This window comes from Caenorhabditis briggsae, assembly GCF_000004555.2.
Source record: "Caenorhabditis briggsae AF16 supercontig from assembly CB4, cb25.NA_204, whole genome shotgun sequence".
Lineage (NCBI taxonomy): Eukaryota > Metazoa > Nematoda > Chromadorea > Rhabditida > Rhabditidae > Caenorhabditis > Caenorhabditis briggsae.
In genome coordinates this window covers 1-18,019 of record NW_025543447.1, presented here as the reverse complement: position 1 = coordinate 18,019, position 18,019 = coordinate 1, and the positions used below count along the sequence as shown (strand labels likewise).

Here is an 18,019-nt window from a genome sequence, read left to right as displayed (position 1 = left end):
TTCAGAATCTACTCAAAAAGTCAGAGACTACTGGAAGTAGATTCTAGCTCTAGCTCCGCCCACTGTCACGTGATAACCCATATAAACTAGTTTTGCCCAAAGTAATTTTATCAGTATCATGTTAGATCTTCTTTTAAAACCCTCTTTCGGGATCCCATTTGTTCCCGAATGCCTACTGATGGTCCTTTATCACTATGTCGTGCACATCATCGTTCGGAATCGTTCTCAGTTCAAACCCTCATTTGTCGTATTGATAGTCTTGGGGTGTATTATGGTAAGTAAAAAATTCGAAATTCACTGTAAAGTCTGTAATATGAGGAACACCTCACTTTCAACTTTAAGTGTATTTATCTCGTTACTCGTCAAAGATGAAAAAATTTTAACAAATAAATTGTTTATCGTAATATAATCTTATTTTATCAGTTAACATTTGCTTTTTATTCCTTCCATAGAGATAAAAAAAATTATCCCAAATTTGCCAGTGCCGGGCCCTTCTTTTACAGGTTGTACGGAACTTTTGATTAAATGTTGTTTTCAGAATACTCTCGCTTTTGGAAACTCTTTTATCACTGCTCGAGTTCCACGAAACACTGCTGAAAATGACACGTTTTCTGATTTCTTCAAATCTCACGACATCGTTAATAATATTGAAAATTTCTCCTGGATTCAAATCAGTCACACTCTTCATTATAGTTTTGCCTATTCACAATATTTTTATCATTCATTCTTCTGCCTCAATCGTTTCATTGGAATCGCCTTCCCAAAAAACTGTGAGAAGATCTGGAAAAAATCCTTTTGGCCTGTGGTCATTATCATTTTCTTCGTGCCTGTCCTCATCGTTCATCGAATTTTGTTTGGACGATCGTTCTACAGAATGGGCGAGAATGGCGATTTTTTTTGGATTGATTCAACATATGTAAGTTGCTTCTGAATTTAATTCTTAATGGAGTTTTTTCAGAGTCGAGCAAACATCTACACTATTATGGTTCCGGCGACATCATTTTGTACGGTTTTCAATATTTCGGTCAATATCATTTGTTACTTGAAAATAAGAAGAAAGGAGAGGTTTGTAAAATATTTAAATGCTCAGGGAAAGTTATTATACAATTTCAGAGAATCCCATTCAGATCAAAGACTTCGAAAAATGATTCTTGTTTGTCTGCTCATTGATTCTTCCCTTCTGATTCTAACATTTTGCAATTTCTACCTCAATGTTTGGTCCTCTGTGAAAGAATCTCCAATTTTCTCTGGCTGGGTGTTTTTCATGATTCCATATGCAAGCGATGTTCTGACTCTGAGTACACCTCTTCAGCTTCTTCTTTTCAGTAAGAATGTAGGTTTTTATGAAAAAGTGGCGCAATTATTTTTTGAATTTGCATTTTTTAGAACCAGAACTAATTTTAAGCTTTCAGATCCGTCGGATGTGCATCGAAAATGTTCCATATTTGAGACATTACAAAGGTCATACTTTTTTCAATCATACAACACAATTGCTTACGTCAATAGTTTCTCCCATCGTTCCTCAATTTGACTCAGAATGCGTAGCTACCAATGTGAAATATAAATTGTAAACAATAATGATACTCTTGAAAAACTAAAATCATGCATGCATCCGATTTTTAACTGTTTTGTTTCATTCTAGTAAAATATTGATATCATATTGAAATACTGATATCCACCAGAAGCCATTCAAATTTTATCTTCAAATTGCGGCAGAATAAACTATATTTTTAAACCGTTTGATCACAAAATTGGGCTGCAAATAGAAACTGGTGTTCCACCGAACACAGAACGCGTACACATATCATAACTAGCAATGATTCAACTCTTTTCGTAATCACAAGCAAAGATCCAAAAGGATAGAATTTCATGAAATTTTTTTTTTCGAAAAAAAAAACGAAAACAAACTTTCACAAAATGTATTGTATTGAAGATTTATGCTCAATTACTTGTACGCAGCACATATTAGGTTGGCAAGTTTTACTCCGGACTATTTTGTACACAAACAATTCATTGTAAATTATAAAACGTATTACCTCAAGCCGTTCACGGATAGAATGGATGCTTCTATAGAACTAAGCCTATTTTTATGTAATATCAGCTAAAATATTTATAATTACACAGTTGCAATGGTCAAAATAGTGATTTTCATGCAAAAAACCGACATAAACTGAAATTTTTTAAGATGATGAACTTTTATGGAAACAAGCGCAAAGTACGAAATTTTTATAGAAATACCCGAAAAACTTTAAAAAATTAATAAATCTTGACTTAATCTACATTTTTCTACTTGGGCCCCCCTTTTTTTCACTTGGACCTCCCCCCTTTTTCGCTTGGGCCCTCCCCTTTTCTCATGGGCCCCCCCTTTTCTGACTTTGTCATAAAGAGCCAAAATCTCTACCTTCCCCACCCTTGTCGCTTTGTTGGCATTGGTGAGTTCGTTTGGCGGCCATTTTCCACAGCGGTTCGTTTTGCCGATTGAGTGCAAAAGATTGAAAACTGTGCCATGAGAGCATCTAAATTGCTGAGCAAGTTTGCAAGTCGTTTACCGCGGTTCCGTCTCAATGATATGCTTTAGAACATTGTGATCGACAATTTGAGGAAGAAACCTCTTTGTCCTCAAGGCTTTCATCACTGTTTTCGAATTTGTTAAACCATCCAAAGACTTTTGAATGGTTTTTGTACTGTTTGGAGCCGTACCACAAACAAGCGCGCATCAGTAAATTTTGGTTGAGTATTTCAGAAAAGATTTTTTCTGATAACTATTAATCAAAACCCGGCAAACAATATATCAAACAACGCGCAAAGATTCGATGCCGCTCGTGAAGAACCTCACTGACTGTGACACGAAGTAGTTCGTTACCGAAAGTTTCACTTTTTCCCCATTCTTAAATTTTTTCTCAGAGATGATGCTGTATTGATCTGAGCAAGTGATAGTGGTAGTGCCGAATTTGGGCTATAAGGCGACTGTAAAAGCACTTTCCAGTCCAACTCCAAGAAATTTTTAAGTGATTTTTGCGGTGTGCGGTCGAGAGTTGTCTTGAACCAGAAACTTCGCAAATGTCCACTTCTTGCCGTTTGAGCACCTGGTTCATACGGTTCAGATGACCTTTGGCACGATCGTAAGTCACTATTTGACCATGCTATAGAAATTCATAATACCTCAGACCTCGCGTATTCCACCAGACACATGACATATCCTTTCCCCGTGCATGTTCGGTTTTGGTGTCGGTTTCGGTGCCTCGTCATGATTCGACCACTGCCTTTTTTATCAAAAGCACTCGTATTGAGTCCATCTGTCATCCAAAACCAAAATTGGATCCAAAAAACCACGACTTTTTGAAAGCCGCGAGATAAAACCGGCCACTTCGATGCGCTTCATATTGTTATCGTCAGAAAGTTCGTGTGACACCTTTTTTCTGCATCACTTCGCTTTTCAGAAATGTGAGCAAGGTGCGATTAGGCTGTTCTAATAAGCAGCTAATTGTTTGGCACGGGTCCAGTTAGCTTGATTGTCTCAAGACATCGTTGACAACGCTTTTTAGACAAAACGTTTTTTCTTCCAGGCTTACTTCGACGCTTCGGGAACGTAGGAACCAGCGTCGATATAAATTTTCGGATAGAGCATCTTCTAAAAATACTGACGGCAAAAGGCGATGTGCTTTGACGGCGGCTTTTCCGTTTTTGAATTCATGCGAAAATAAGGCTCGAAAGCAAAAATTTTGATTAGGCATCTTCTTAAATTTTTTCCCAATTCAAAAATTAGTTCGATCAGTGAAGTAACAATCAAGAACAAAGTTAAAGACATGTTCTTCAAAATAAAATGAAAATTAAGCCGAAGAACCTATTCACAGGCGAAATATAAAACACCAAACATAGCGCGCATTACTTTTTTACCAACCTAATAGATAACTTTTCAAACATTTCAATGTCACCGAGCATGATCATGATTTTTAAAATTCCCTGAGTTGTGAGTTGTTCTTCACATTTCAATTTTGAAAATAGTCTTCCATTTCCATTGCGTCCCTGCTGTTTACTGCATTGTTTCGTTGATCAACCGTAATCGGCATCACTCTTTTTTCTGTTGGACATCATTCTTGGTGCATTCAGGTCCGCAACGTGTCGTGCGAGGAAGGTAATTAGGCTGCCACGTGGACTTGATTCTATTGATTCTCTTCTCCCTTGCATTTCTACTAACAACTTGACTGCGCCTTCCCTATTTATGTACTCTCGTGCCGATACGATCCTCCTGTGCCCAATCTCCAACGCCCCCGAGTTCCGCCTATGATTGAGAAAATGTGAGTTTGATAAAGTAATTTATTAGAAATTATACATATAGTACCGATCAATAAGATAAGCAAAAACGTGTTTTTCAATTTATTTATATATTTTCGATCATTTGAGTCTGAAGGTCAACTTTCAAGTTTCCGGTTGCTTTGAAAATTTCAGTGAATGCAGATCAAAAACTTTGCATTCATAGAGTTTTTTGAAAATTCCAAGTTGTTTAGCTATTTGTCGATTTTTAGAGTACACCTCTTCTTGGCCCGTTTTTGTACTGAAAAAATGAAAAAAAAAACAGATATTTTTTAGAAATCGGCGAATAGCTTAAGAACAAAAAATTATTTTTAAAATTCTGTGAATTCAACAACATCAATCTAAAATTTTTATACTTTCCAAAATTTTCAAAATGATCGAAAACTTGACAGCCGAGCTCCAGACTCCTGAAATAACCGAAATCATCTGACAAAACGTTTTTGTGAATCTTATTGGTTTGTCCTTAAAGTGATTTTTTTCAGGATGATTTTTAAAATGATTTTCTTAAAATGATTTTTTTTCACGTCACTGGATTATTACCCAAACTCTCCACAATCGTTACTACGTTGTCAAATGCTACTATAGTACCGACAACACCTACATTTATCGGGTACTTGACAAGAACCATTCAGACAAAGAGCTGGCTCTGAAACTAATCAGAGTAAACATCTTCAAAGACACCGGGTATTACAATGAGATAAAATTCCTCCGCAACTGCCAAGGCATCAAAGGAATTCCACGGCCTTTTGACCAATTCTTTTATGATGAAGGGTATGCCGGTATCAGTAAGCTGTTGTAATAAATTAAGAACTGAAGTAATTGCTTATTTTTCAGTTATTCCGCTGCTCGGACAGAACCTTGCTCAGAGTGTTCGCAGAGCATATGAAAGGACTCTCGACAAAGATAACACAGTTCGCATCGGTTACCGACTCTTCTGTATTCTCTGTGACATTCATGATATAGGTTACACAGACGGCAAAGTGAACATTCGAAATTTGATGGTTTAGATCGGGTGGTCTGGGATAAGTAACTTATTTGAAAGCAAAATCAGTTAAGATGAAAAAATTTTCAATGAGACTGATCGTTTTTATTCGAATAGAGGCGTGCATTCCATTATTCATTTCGGTTTATTGCGCTTATATCGTCATGATTATACACTTCCTTGAAACTAAATTACCTATTTCAAACGCGAGGCTGCGCAACAGCCTGTTTCGTTGTATTTTCTCCCTCTTTCCTCGTTGTGAATGTAGATAGCTACAGGAATAGAAAAATTTGGCTCTTTTCTAGTTTAGAGGTCCCAAAAAATTTAGAGGTCCGAAAAAAAAATTAGAGGTCCCAAAATAAAATAGAGGTCCCAAGAAAAATTAGAGGTCCCAAAAAAGTTTAGAGGTCCCAAGAAAAAATAGAGGTCGGAAATTCAAAAAACGCACAGATGTTGGAATGATGTACTAGTATTTGAACTGTGTGAGTAGTTTGAGTTTTGGGGTCTTATAGGATGATATAACTACTCCTAACAATTTTAGCTCCAATTCTCTCGCATCTTGCTGATAAACCCCAATTTACATATGAGGAAAATTTCGGCAATACATTAATGACTCCGTGATTATGCTGTCTGACTTAGATAATTGTCAAAAATATGCATCTCTAACATAAGCCTATTAGAAGTATAAAATATATCATCAACAATTATTTTGCTATAATACCTCTAAACTTTAATTTCTTACACAATTCAAGTTCTAGTACATTTTTCCAGAATCTGTGCATTTTTAAGTTTTGGACCTCTATTTTTTCTTGGGACCTCTAACCTTTTTTGGGACCTTCAATTTTTTTTTGGACCTCTATTCTTTTTTGGGACCCCAAACTAGAAAAGAGCCAAAATTTTGAGGTCCCATGTTCAAAATTTACAGCGCTGGTCTAGAAGATAGACAAAAACATATTTTTTCAAATGATTTTGACTACTTTAAGAAGTCTGGAGCTAGGCTCTCAAGATGCTTATCACTTTGAAAACTTTAGACGGTGTAAAGCAAAGTTAGGCGAGCTCCAGACTACATATTATCGACTTTAAATTTTAGTTCCACCCGAAAACAGTACTAACACTTTGGTTCCAGATTGTCAGGGTTCATTATATAATTATTGTAGATTAAAATAGAATAAAAATATAAGATTAAACAAGGTTAAATACATATGAGTAAAGATTATTAAGAAGAAGGGAGGAGACTCTCCTCTCACATTCTACCTTCTTCAGCTCCGGGTGGGCGTGTCCCAACACATAACAGAAGTTCCAAAACTCGGTTCAAGATATTTGTTTGAGCGTGTTCAATCGGAGGAATTATTGGTTGTTGTGAGCCTGCTTTGGGAATTTTTGGAGTTGTTAGAAGTTCAGTTGGCAATGAAAAGACATTTGAAGAAGGTGATCCAAACATCTCTGCACTTGGGCTCGCGATAACGATTGTCGAAGAACTTGGAGAACGCCCTATTTGTTGACGAGTAAGATTTTTTCGTTGCTTTGTGTTTCGTGCTGATGTTGCTAACGCTGATAAAGGTCTTGGTGGAGTAACGATTTCGAAACTATCGTTTTCACCACAATCCTGTTCAATCTTTGGGCTTTTCGCGCGAGGTTTGCTGTTGTATGTTTGAAAAAAAATTAATTGGATTTTTGTTGAATTATTATGTTTTTCATTGTGACACGCACTTCTTGAACTGAGCTATCACCACTATCTTTCAAACAAATCTGTTGGCTTTTGGAGAGACAGTTTTTTTTCGGGAGAGTCAGTTTTTCTTTCGGAGAAACAGTTTTGTTAAAGAGATTTATAAGATTTTTTGAACGATATTTTTTTATTTTGACACTCACTTCTTGAACTGAACTCCCAACAACGTCTGAATCGTTATTTATAACGTTAGCACCTGGAATGATCATGAGTTGACTCATGCTCGTAGAAATGTTATCGGAATCGCTATCAACAACTTTGCTAATTTTATCAACCACTTCTTGCAGTTTCGCGGACTGTAATGTCTCAAAAGATGACTTTCCTAGACGGAGATGTTTCCTAATGTTGTTCCTCAGGCCTCTCACAAAAATATCATGTAATATTGTTTCCCGATTTTTTTTCTCTGCTTGATCCAGGGTCTGTTCAATGCGCCAACATTATACATTTCTCGTAGTATTCGTAAACCGAATTTTTTGCTTGTCTCATTGATACTAGACTATTTTGAGCAATCAATTGACTATCGACCGTATGTATTCGATTGCTAAAACTTTCAAGTAACAACTTCCATGTTCTGTAGAGGAGTCACCTTGGGGAGTGTTGGATTCCCCGTGACGGCTCCAGAGAAACAAGCTACCTCCTTGTGCGTGCTGTCTGGTAAAATAGGGGAAAGTGCATCGGTAACAGGGGAACTAGTTATGTCTGTAGCGAGGAGTGGGACGACGAGCGGGCAGATAAGCGGTGTGGAAACAATAACAACAACAGTAGTATCAGTGACCCATTTATTGAGCGGTATATATTTAATAAAGGGAATATATCGTCAATAAGAGGTTTCCTTGGAGTCGGACTGGCTTGGAGACGGACGAGAAGGACATCACTGATCACTCAATAGTTGAAGGGGCAAAAAGCCTTGGGCAACAAAAACCCTTCTCCTACCGGTGACAAACTTATCGCTTCTCATAGACAAAGTTCCCAATAGCACACGCTTCCTAGTGGTCACGATGAGAGCACTGAAAGGAAAACACTCATGAAACAGGTCACAGAACTGGCCGTTAGTCTATTCAGAAGGAAATCTATATCAACTCACATCATTAGCGGTTTCCGATAGTCCAATAAGGCCGGTAAGGCGATCGGGGATCGCCGGAGGTCTTATAGTATTGGAATAGTAGGAATAATGATGAGTAACGAGGTTGGCGACTTGCAAACTGAAGGGAAACGTCACGGAACAGCACTAACTACTAGACTAGAATTAGACTGAGTAAGACTCAGTTAATCTGCGTAAGACTCAGTTAATCTGAGTAAAAATAGACCAGTAAACCCGTTTCGAGTGTGTGTGCGCCTTTAACCCCTTCGTGGCGAGACCTCAACGATAGGGCGCGCTTGCACGAAGGGAGAGAAAATTGGCGGGAATTTGAATATGAGAAAGCAATAAAAGACTAATAAACAAAGGAAAATAAAGAGAATAAAGTGGGAAATAGGGAGATTTCTGAGGAGTAAGCACAGTGGGCTGGGCCTAGAGGTCCTCAGAATATCTTAAAGTTGTTGAGTCGGTGAATAGCCACGTGGACTCGACAACATGTTCCGCTTCTACAATTTCCGGAAGTTTTTCGTAGCATTTGAGAGCATTCCCACAGAAAAACAGGGGAAACATTTTGACGACATCCTTTTCTTTCAATTCTCCCACAGAATTCAGATGACAAACCAGTTCTTGTAAAAAACCTCGTGTGAGCCCCTGGATCGTCTCGTGCTGGACGCCGTTGATCGCATCGTGGCAGAGGGCCTTCCACTGCTCGTGGAACAAATGCTGCAGGACTCAACTTTCAACAAAATTCAGGAAAGGTATCGCCAATTCTCGGTCCAGATCCTGGAACAAGCCATGGTCCAGCCTCGACATCATCAGCTGGGAGAGGTCGAAGAAGAGGAGCACTACGTGCCAGAGCTCGCGGAAGAAGAACAGCTCGCGGTTCAGTTCAGCGTGCTCGAACATCTACTTCTACTTCTGGAATCAAGTTCAGTTGCTCAAAACACTTCTAAAAGTACCAACAAAAAGCCTTCCCTCTGAAAATCTTCACGTCAAAAAAGCAAAAAGCCTTATAAAAAAAAAAAGTGATTTTTTCGTTCCGTGACTTTTCGTTCCGTGATTTTTTTTTCGTTCCGTGATTCTAGAAGAGTGCCAAAAATTGTAACTTCAGACTAAAGTTTCGTCCAAAGCTCCAAATGCTGGGGTTTTTAAGTCCAGAACTAACACCAGAGTGACGCTCAGTTCGCCAAGATGTGTAAAATTTGCACATAAGAAACCAATAAGACCGTACCACACCTAGTGCAGCAAAAAACCAAAACAAGCATTTGTTGTGAACTTTAGATCACAAAACGAAAATGTCACGCTTATGCTTTGTTCATTCAAGTATGTATAAGAGATCTCAAAAAAAATTAAGAGATCTCAAAAAATTTTTCGAAACATGTACCCGATATTTTTAGATTTCTTCGACTTTGAAATTTTGTTATTCATGATGATTAAGGTTTTTCCTTGGTCTTCGTTTCCACTACGTTCCATTCCCTCCATCTAGCCATTTTCTCAGTTTAATTATGTTTCGATCACATTAAAATGTGTCGATGCGAAAAGTAAATCACCCCCCAAATTGAATGTTTATTTTTTTTTGTTGTTTAAAACATGAGCTCATTAGAAATTGTTTATTTCTTATCTATAAATTAATCAAAATTAAAGAAGAAAAAATTATGAGATTTTATGAGGGGTCGAGTTGGTTGAAGAGGTAATAAGTGGAGGTGAACTGAACAGAGTTGAAAGAAAAAAGGAATAAGATACAATTCAAAGAGTCAGAACAGACTCTGCAGCATCACAAAAGACCATCTTTGGCTGGAATCAGTGGTGCTGGCAGTGTGAAGTTGTTCTTGATGAACTGTGCGACAGTCATAGGGGAGTTGCACAACGCCGTTTTACACAAACACGAATAATATTGAGTCCCCTCAGCCTGCGTGTCTTCTTCAATTTGTATGCTCTGGAAACAATTAATCAAATTCATGTTTTAATATTGAACTCACTCTCAGAACACAGCCTTCGGTTAACGGAATTGGTACTGGTGACCTGAACCTGCCGGAATACTGCACTCCAGAAAAAATGGCTGTGTAATTGTGTACAAAAAATTTGGCTTTGCAGAAAGCTTTCCCTTCGACCACATCAGTTGATGCTTGCATTGACGTTTGATAACAGCTGATTCGAGACAATGTGGAAGTCCAGACGACGATTCCAATCAGAAGAAAGGCTAGAATTGATACAGCGACGATCAGAAGAATTTTTGCAAGAAGCATGGAAATCACGACGACTGCTTCTCTGTTGCAAAGTTGCGTTCAGAGGTATCAGGCGAACCAGACCATTCAAAATGTGATAGCCAGGAGCCACCCACATAACAGAATGAAAAAAGGGATGAAGAAACTTTCTTCTGATTCCAAGTGGCGCTGGCGAATGGCGCCTTAGTGTGGAAAAAAGACAAGGAAAATGCTGATAAAAAATAATTGAAAATGCTTTGAATGGCTTCGAATGGAATTGCTACTGGAACTAAATGATTTGAAACAAATAAAGTGTAGATTCATCTTGAAGGTGGAGGGACATGAAAAAAAAATAATGTTCTCGAAATTCCGTTCAAAGATGCCCCTCGAGGAGTTGAACTTGTGAGGGCGATGATTGAGGGTGCGGCGCCGCTACCGACTGAGCCACGCGGGCAAAGAGAGAGTGCACGCCCGATTGCATACATAAAGGCGAGGACGACAGCTGTAGGCAGAGTGACATTAAGCGTTGTACACCTTGACGGTAGAATGCATACTCTAGCTACAAAAAAACTACGAAAAATCTTCTGTCCCCTGTCCCCACCTTTAAAAGAGAAACGAAATAAAAATTCGGAATAAATCAAATTATGTGAATATCGTATGACTTGTAACAGAAAGGCTCTAAGTCATTTCAGTCTAAAAAGTTTGATTATCAGTGAGGTCTAGATGAGCAGCCAACTAGAAAAATGCATTCCACTGTATGGTAAACATTTTGAAGGTGACCGCTTTTTGATATAATTCAATGGCTTTGGGACAAATTGGGTCAAAAAAATGATAAGTTATTTCTATTAAAGGTTGAGTTTTTTACTGTTTTGTATCCTAAAATCTTATTTTTATCATTTTCGTAATCTATCACTCAAGGCCAAAACAGGATCAATCCCGTGCTAAATACAGGTGAAACTATCATGAACTTTCCAAAATAGTTTTGAAGTTCTTTATTGTACTATTTCTAATAGGAGACAACATGACATTTGAAAAATCCGGAAAATAATTGGAAAATTATTTTAAAAAATTAAATTTGTACATCGTTGAATTTTAGGTTTTGTTGTGATAATATAACAAGAAACTACAGGTTCTTGTAATCGGAAACCTATCCATTCGCTTGTATTATCACAACGGTTGGCGAATACTGCAAAAATGCAACTTGAAAATCAGTGTCTTGCAGCGAAAGTTACAGTATCCCGTTAGGAATTTTTCTTCCAGTACTCTGTGTTTTGTAGCTTAACTATTTCTCTGCTTTCTTGTTCAGAATGATCTTGATGTTCCCTGAAATCAAAACGTTTTGCACACTTCTTTCTTCTCATAACTTTTTTCCTGCAAAATATTCTATATATTTAAGATCAGTATCAAACTCCACTCTACCTCCTTAACTCCACGTCAATGGAAATTGTTTACAACCTCTGAAATCTATCAACCAAATCTCTATATTTAACGCACGTTGATTTTTTATCATCAGAAACTGGAAAAAAATTATAAAAGTGCAAGTTGCCTTAGTCACAAAACAATAGTTCAGCAATAGATGATGTGATGCTAAGAAATACAAGAACTACAGTATCTGATAAAAATCAATCCCAAAACGATCAATCTAGTTGATAATTACGAACTTTGGGTGTCTGAAAAAATTATTACTTTTCCGTTCGGACTGAAATTTTCAGGAGTTAGGAATCAAGTCATTTCTAAATTATCGATTTTTTAACAAAAAAATCTTTATTTTGAATTATTTATTTTACCAGTTCAGGCGAAAAATCAGAAGTTCATCAGAAACCATAAAAAATGATATTTCTTTTCAATTTTCTGAAACATCAAAAGTGATATTCAAATTTTGTTCTGATTTTTATTTTCCGAATGAATGAATCTGTTTCAATGAACACGTAGCACTTTTCTTGTTCCTCTTCGAGCACATTTATTTTTCCATACTTGCAACGGCGAAATTTTGGAAAAATTGCTTGTTTTTTTGGAAAAACGTTGTGTTTAGCATCTAATCTTAAGCTGAATTGTAAATATCGAATTTTCCATGCTTAAACAAACATTTTAAAATTAATTTTTTTGCTGACTAGTTTTTTTTTTAATTTTCACAAACTTCACAAAAAACAATTTTTTTTGAGAATTTTGGTCAAAAAAAAATTTCTGTCCGGGCGTTTAACGATTTTTTCAAGTATGTATTTTTCGATAACCTGTTCCGAAAGAAGGGAGATGTGAGCGAATGAAAAAGGTATGCTAAAAAGTATGTCAGTTCTGAGAACTTATTAGATTTTTTTTGGTGGAAAAATTAGAATTTCATCCAAAAGACGGGCGAAAGCCTCAATAAAAAATTGGGTTTGAATAAAGAAAATAGAAACTTTTTAGTATATATTTTTAATAATATTTTTTCGGGATAAAAATACAGACAAATTCGCTTGAATTCTCGAAAATGTCGTTTCTAGCTCATCTGGAAGCCAAGATACGGCATTTTCAGGTTTGGGTTTTGAAACGCGGATCAATACCTGAGATATCAAGTCGGAACTTCTAAAATCTATGCTTCAAGTACAATATATAAATTAAATAAATTTATTGAAGATTTGAAAAAAAATATATGAAAAGATAATTTGAGTTGCCAGAAAAAATACTGTGAAACTTGTCATAGAAGGGCTCCCTAATTTTTATTTTTAAGATTTACCTCGGTTCCTGTCGATGATGTGAAAAAGTTGTCAACTGATAAAATTTTTATTTTTAATCAAAAGCATTTTGTCAGTTGACACATTTTCGATATCTTGCATAGGAACCGAGATAATTGAGCTCAAGCTTCAAAGTATGGAATCCCTTCTATTACAAGTTTTACGATAATTAACAGGCTTTTCAAAAATTGGAAAAGAAAATAAAAACTATTTTACATTAGACAACAAATAAAAAAAAAACAAACGGCATCCAGAGCTGAAGTCGCTTCTGTGGCTGTTGAAGTTTGGCGTGGCTCTCTTTTCCCAACCATCAATTCGCGGCTCGCTTGTCCCAATGCCGATTCATCACAAAGTTGAGGATTCTAAAATTATTTTTTTGATAACTCTCAATTTTCTCTCGTGGGTATTTCGACACCGAAAATTTCGCCGTTCGGCCAATCTACTTCTTACTAAGGAAACTTTTCTGTGTGTGTGTTTCCGTCTGTCTCGGACATTTACTTGATGCCCATGGTGTCCTTCTAGCTTATAGGGAACCTATAGTGTTGTGAACCGAAATTTTCCAACTTTCTGTCCATACTCATGAACATTTTTCTTGGAAAATCATATTCTCTCAAAAAAAAACAGCAGAATTATTTCTCAAACAGAAAATGAGAGTTTTTTTTTTTCAACTTTAGTTTTTTGAAATGGATGAATTCTAAAATTTTGTTAACTTTTCAACTTCCGGATTGCTGAATTTTCAAATTTCCGTGCCGTTTTCTGAATCCCAAAAATTCGAAATTTAGAAGGTTAGGAATTAAAATTTAGGTTAGGAAATAAAGTTTCAGAAACTAAAAGCTATGGGAGTTTAGGAACTCTCAAAATGTAGAAATCAGATAAGAAAAGAAGTTGGATTTCAAGAAACTTCGAACTGCTGAAGTTTCAAAACCAAACGCTGAGCTTCGACTTTCTCCACTTCTCAAATTCCGAATTTGTATTCAGAGTTTACTTATTCTCTAATTCTCAAAATTCTCAGAATTCAGAATCTCAAACACTCAAAATTTCGGAAAAAAGGAAAGAATCGGAAACTTTGGAAATTATTTTTCAGAGAGCAACATTTTCTCAGTTAAAAAAGCTCTGATATTCCGAAACTTTAAAGTCCATATCTTTGCATATTTCTGAATTTTCGAATGTCTAATTTTATGGGATTTCAATTTCTGAACTCTGGATTACGGTGTTTCGAACCTTCTGAGTTTTTGAAGTTTTGCTTTGAAACATTTTTATTTGTAAAATCAAAATTTTTGGAATTTCTCAATACCTAGAATGAAAACTTTCGACATTCCGATTGCTAAATACCATGAAAATGAAAAAAATCTCTAAATAAAAATAGGATTTTTAATGAATGTCGGAGTATTGTAAATGAAAAATAAGACCAAAGGGGTCGATTTTGAGAACTGAAGCCAAATTCGCTATTTTCAAAATAGTCATTTTTCAATTTTTAATCTCCCGAGTTCCGAAATGTTTGGCTTTATGAATATCCGAATCACAAATTTCTGAAACTCCGAATTTCTAAATTCCCAATTTTTTAGACCCTAAGTAGGAATGACGAAAGATCTTTATAAGATTATGGATACGGAGGCAATGAGGTTCAGCTCCAGTGGTGCAAGCCTTCTCAACAAATATACAGGTATTGTAAGCCCTTCCCTATATTTTCAATGTGATTTAGAAGAAAAGGCTTACATTAGAGGTAGTAATGTGTGTGTGGGTAATTCAGAACTTCAGGAATTCAGAAACCCCGACTTTCCAAAACTGGAAAAGTTTAGTATTCTTGAAACTCAAAAGTCCGGGAAAATCGGAAAATTCAAAAGGCTCGGGACATGCAGAAATTCGAAAATTGATTGGTTCAAAATTTTAGACATTAGAAACTCAGAGAATTGTTGGTTCAGGCATTCTGTTGTCAAGAAACTTAAAAATTCAGAAATTCAGATGTTTAAATTCAGTTACCTTTTGGTGGCCTAAATTTTGCAAATTTGGTTTTTTAAGCCACCACTTCAAAATTGCCTAAAATGGCCCTAACACGACCCTGGAGTGTTTTTTAGGTCATTTTTAAGTAGTGGCCTAACTTTTGCGAAGTTGGTTTTCTAGGCCACCACTTCAAAATCGCCTAAAAGGCCCTAACATGACCCTGGAGTTTTTTCTAGGTCATTTTGAAATGGTGGCCTAAATTTTGCAAATTTGGTTTTCTAGGCCACCACTTCAAAATTGCCTAAAAAGGCCCTAACACGACCCTGGAATGTTTTGTAGGTCATTTTTAAGTAGTGGCCTAACTTTTGCAAATTTGGTTTTCTAGGCCACCACTTCAAAATCGCCTAAAAAGGCCCTAACATGACCCTGGAGTTTTTTCTAGGCCATTTTGAAATGGTGGCCTAAATTTTGCAAATTTGGTTTCTAGGCCACCACTTCAAAATTGCCTAAAAAGGCCCTAACACGACCCTGGAATGTTTTGTAGGTCATTTTTAAGTAGTGGCCTAACTTTTGCGAAGTTGGTTTTCTAGGTCACCACTCCAAAATCGCCTAAAAAGGCCCTAACGTGACCCTGGAGTGTTTTCCAGATCATTTCGAAGTAGTGGCCTAACTTTTGGGAATTTGGTTTTCTAGGCTAGCACTTCAAAATGACCTAGAAAACACACCTGGTGCGTGTCAGGCCATTTCTAGGCCATTTTAACGTGGTGGCCTAGAAATCCGAACTTGCAAAAGTACGCCACCACTGTAAGATGAATTCGTCTCAAAATTTTTTCGAAATATTCCTCGAAGTCGAGTCGAAAGGACGCACTGTTTGTAACTTATCGATTCGCATATATTATGGTGGCGAAATCCCCCCGAGCACTAATTCTGACACAAATCAAACTTACGTAGCAATCCACTTCTTCGTTTCGCAAAGAAATCAATATTTCAGAAAAGAATATTCCGGAAAATCAAACGATAGGCGCCTTAAACACACAGGGCCAACAAAACAGAGAATGAATGACTATTTGTTCGTTCTCTGGCTTTTTATATGGATGCAGTGAAAAGGAGACGCAGATAAAGAGAGGGAAAAAAGAAACAGAGAAAAAGAGCGCGATCATTGATCATTCAAAATATTTCCATGGCATTTTCGATGAGTCACTAGTGCGCCCTGTTGTTTATGGGTTTTTTACTATAGAAATCGTTGATGCTAGTGATGATAAAGTGATTTATCATATCGGAAAGGCCATGATTCAAATGGTTTTTTTGCATCACGAGTCCGTCCGTGAGTCCATGCTGGCGTTTCCCACGATTTTAGTATGGAATTGTTTTCTCTTTAGATATGGAAATGAGATGGTAGGAAGATGTTGTCTCTTACAAAAAAAAGAAAGAAACGGAGCATGCAATGTCGTTGCAAATGTATAATCATGAGAAATCCACCGCGCCAGTTGGACTACCTCCCTTACTGTATCCTCATATCTGCTCTACTCTTCGATTTGCTTTTTATTTGACTTTCACAGAATTGAACGGTATTTTTAATGATCAGGTTATTATTAACAAAGATAGAGAGAAAAAGATAAAGATCGAATCCCTCTATCTTTTTTGTTTGACTTTTCCCTCGTTTTCATTTTCGACAGTGCCATTCACGACGATGTTTTATGATCAGAATATTGCATATATTCCCTCTCTCCCATTCCCAATCGTCCCATTATGCCCTCTTCTTCCTTCTCGGCTCTATTAGCATTGTCCCTTTTGCCTATTCCATTTATATTTTTTCTCTGTATCTTTTTTTCTCTTTCTCTTTTTTCTTCAAACTCATTTCTGATTTGTTAAATTTTGCTCTTTGGATCAGATCTTTCGGAATAGAATTCTACTTTTCAATAACCGGCCCCCAATCAGTCTCAAGTTTCAGGATGGGACGTTTCCAAAACCTCCTTTTCACATTCTTCTTTCTCAGCATTACCATTTTTGTTATTCCAAAATGTTTCGAACCAATTGAAGTAGCCGAATACGAAGGGCCGCCAAGTGATCTCATGTATGCGGTGAGAATTTTTTCAAACTGGTTCAAAATTTGCTCAATTCCGGGCAGTCTCGGGCGGCCCTGTCAGAAAATAATATTCCCGACTTGGGTGTCATACAATCCACCTTTTCAGTTTGTCGTCGTCACAAAGCTGTTACTCTACGTCCCATTGATCTTCTTGATTTCTGATATCATGGTGTCGCTGGTGATGATTGTCTGCCTGATGATCGATTTTCCGCAATTGAGACCACACTTCCTGAAGTTCTGGTGATTTATGGGACTGATGATCAACTTTGCAATGCTACCATCAATTTTTCATGTGTTTTTCACATTTCTTCATGCTGCTTATTTATGTCTTCATTGAATAAAAACGGACCATTAAAACTTCTCATTTGAAACCGCCGACATCAGAAATTTCATGATTTCCGATTCCCAAATTCAAATTCAGAAAATTTCTTCACGACATTTCTGGTAATCTTGTCCCTGATCTGACAGATTTTTGGTTTTATTCAGATATTTGGGTTTTTTCGATACCAAAACTTGGAAATTGTGAGCTCAATGAAATTTCGATGTTTAAGTTTTTTAACAAAACGCGCTGAACGATGTGAGACAGAAAAAAGTTTGGAAGACAGTTTGGGGGACGAAATCGCGCTGCGCTCATTTAACTGGGAGCTTCTTCATTTCGTGTTCACAAAACCATTAACCGACAGAAAGCGTCTGAGTAGATAGGCTTCGACTTTATGATTCTCTGGATGATTGCATTTTCCGCTAATCCTCGTTCACAGTATCTTCTAATTATTTTCCGAGGTCCGATTCGCAATATTTTCCGAGGTCCGATTCGCAAATAACGGGCAAGGCACCTCTACTCCAAGCTTCTTAAAACTCCAACTACGGCTCCCAGGAAAATTCTCCATGTTCGAACTCGTATCAAATCTCTCACTCGTACAATCAATAAGAAAATGATAAGTGACGAATTCCGAATCCTCTCAGCCCCACACTGTCGT

The 18,019-nt window shown here is 36.9% G+C and overlaps 5 protein-coding genes across 5 annotated transcripts; 4 read left to right on the top strand and 1 right to left on the bottom strand.

Annotated features, from left to right (window-relative positions):
• Positions 1-118: 118 nt before the first annotated feature.
• CBG24690 lies at positions 119-1,571 on the top strand (the record flags this gene model as incomplete). Its single annotated transcript, XM_045241062.1, has 5 exons — positions 119-274; positions 539-916; positions 959-1,065; positions 1,114-1,333; positions 1,413-1,571. 5 exons carry the CDS (start codon positions 119-121, stop codon positions 1,569-1,571), a joined length of 1,020 nt encoding a protein of 339 aa, XP_045091397.1.
• A 6,017-nt stretch (positions 1,572-7,588) lies between these two features.
• Positions 7,589-9,081, top strand: CBG24688 (the record flags this gene model as incomplete). Its single annotated transcript, XM_002648377.2, has 2 exons — positions 7,589-7,792; positions 8,749-9,081. The coding sequence occupies 2 exons, from the start codon at positions 7,589-7,591 to the stop codon at positions 9,079-9,081; spliced, it is 537 nt and encodes a 178-aa protein (XP_002648423.2).
• Positions 9,082-9,874: 793 nt separating this feature from the next.
• CBG24687 lies at positions 9,875-10,232 on the bottom strand (the record flags this gene model as incomplete). Its single annotated transcript, XM_002648376.1, has 2 exons — positions 9,875-10,036; positions 10,080-10,232. The coding sequence occupies 2 exons, from the start codon at positions 10,230-10,232 to the stop codon at positions 9,875-9,877; spliced, it is 315 nt and encodes a 104-aa protein (XP_002648422.1).
• A 6,168-nt stretch (positions 10,233-16,400) lies between these two features.
• CBG26739 lies at positions 16,401-16,575 on the top strand (the record flags this gene model as incomplete). The annotated part of the gene is made up of 2 exons (XM_045241061.1): positions 16,401-16,541; positions 16,564-16,575. 2 exons carry the CDS (start codon positions 16,401-16,403, stop codon positions 16,573-16,575), a joined length of 153 nt encoding a protein of 50 aa, XP_045100735.1.
• A 333-nt stretch (positions 16,576-16,908) lies between these two features.
• On the top strand, positions 16,909-17,286 carry CBG26738 (the record flags this gene model as incomplete). Its single annotated transcript, XM_045241060.1, has 2 exons — positions 16,909-17,037; positions 17,149-17,286. The coding sequence occupies 2 exons, from the start codon at positions 16,909-16,911 to the stop codon at positions 17,284-17,286; spliced, it is 267 nt and encodes an 88-aa protein (XP_045100734.1).
• Positions 17,287-18,019: the final 733 nt, after the last annotated feature.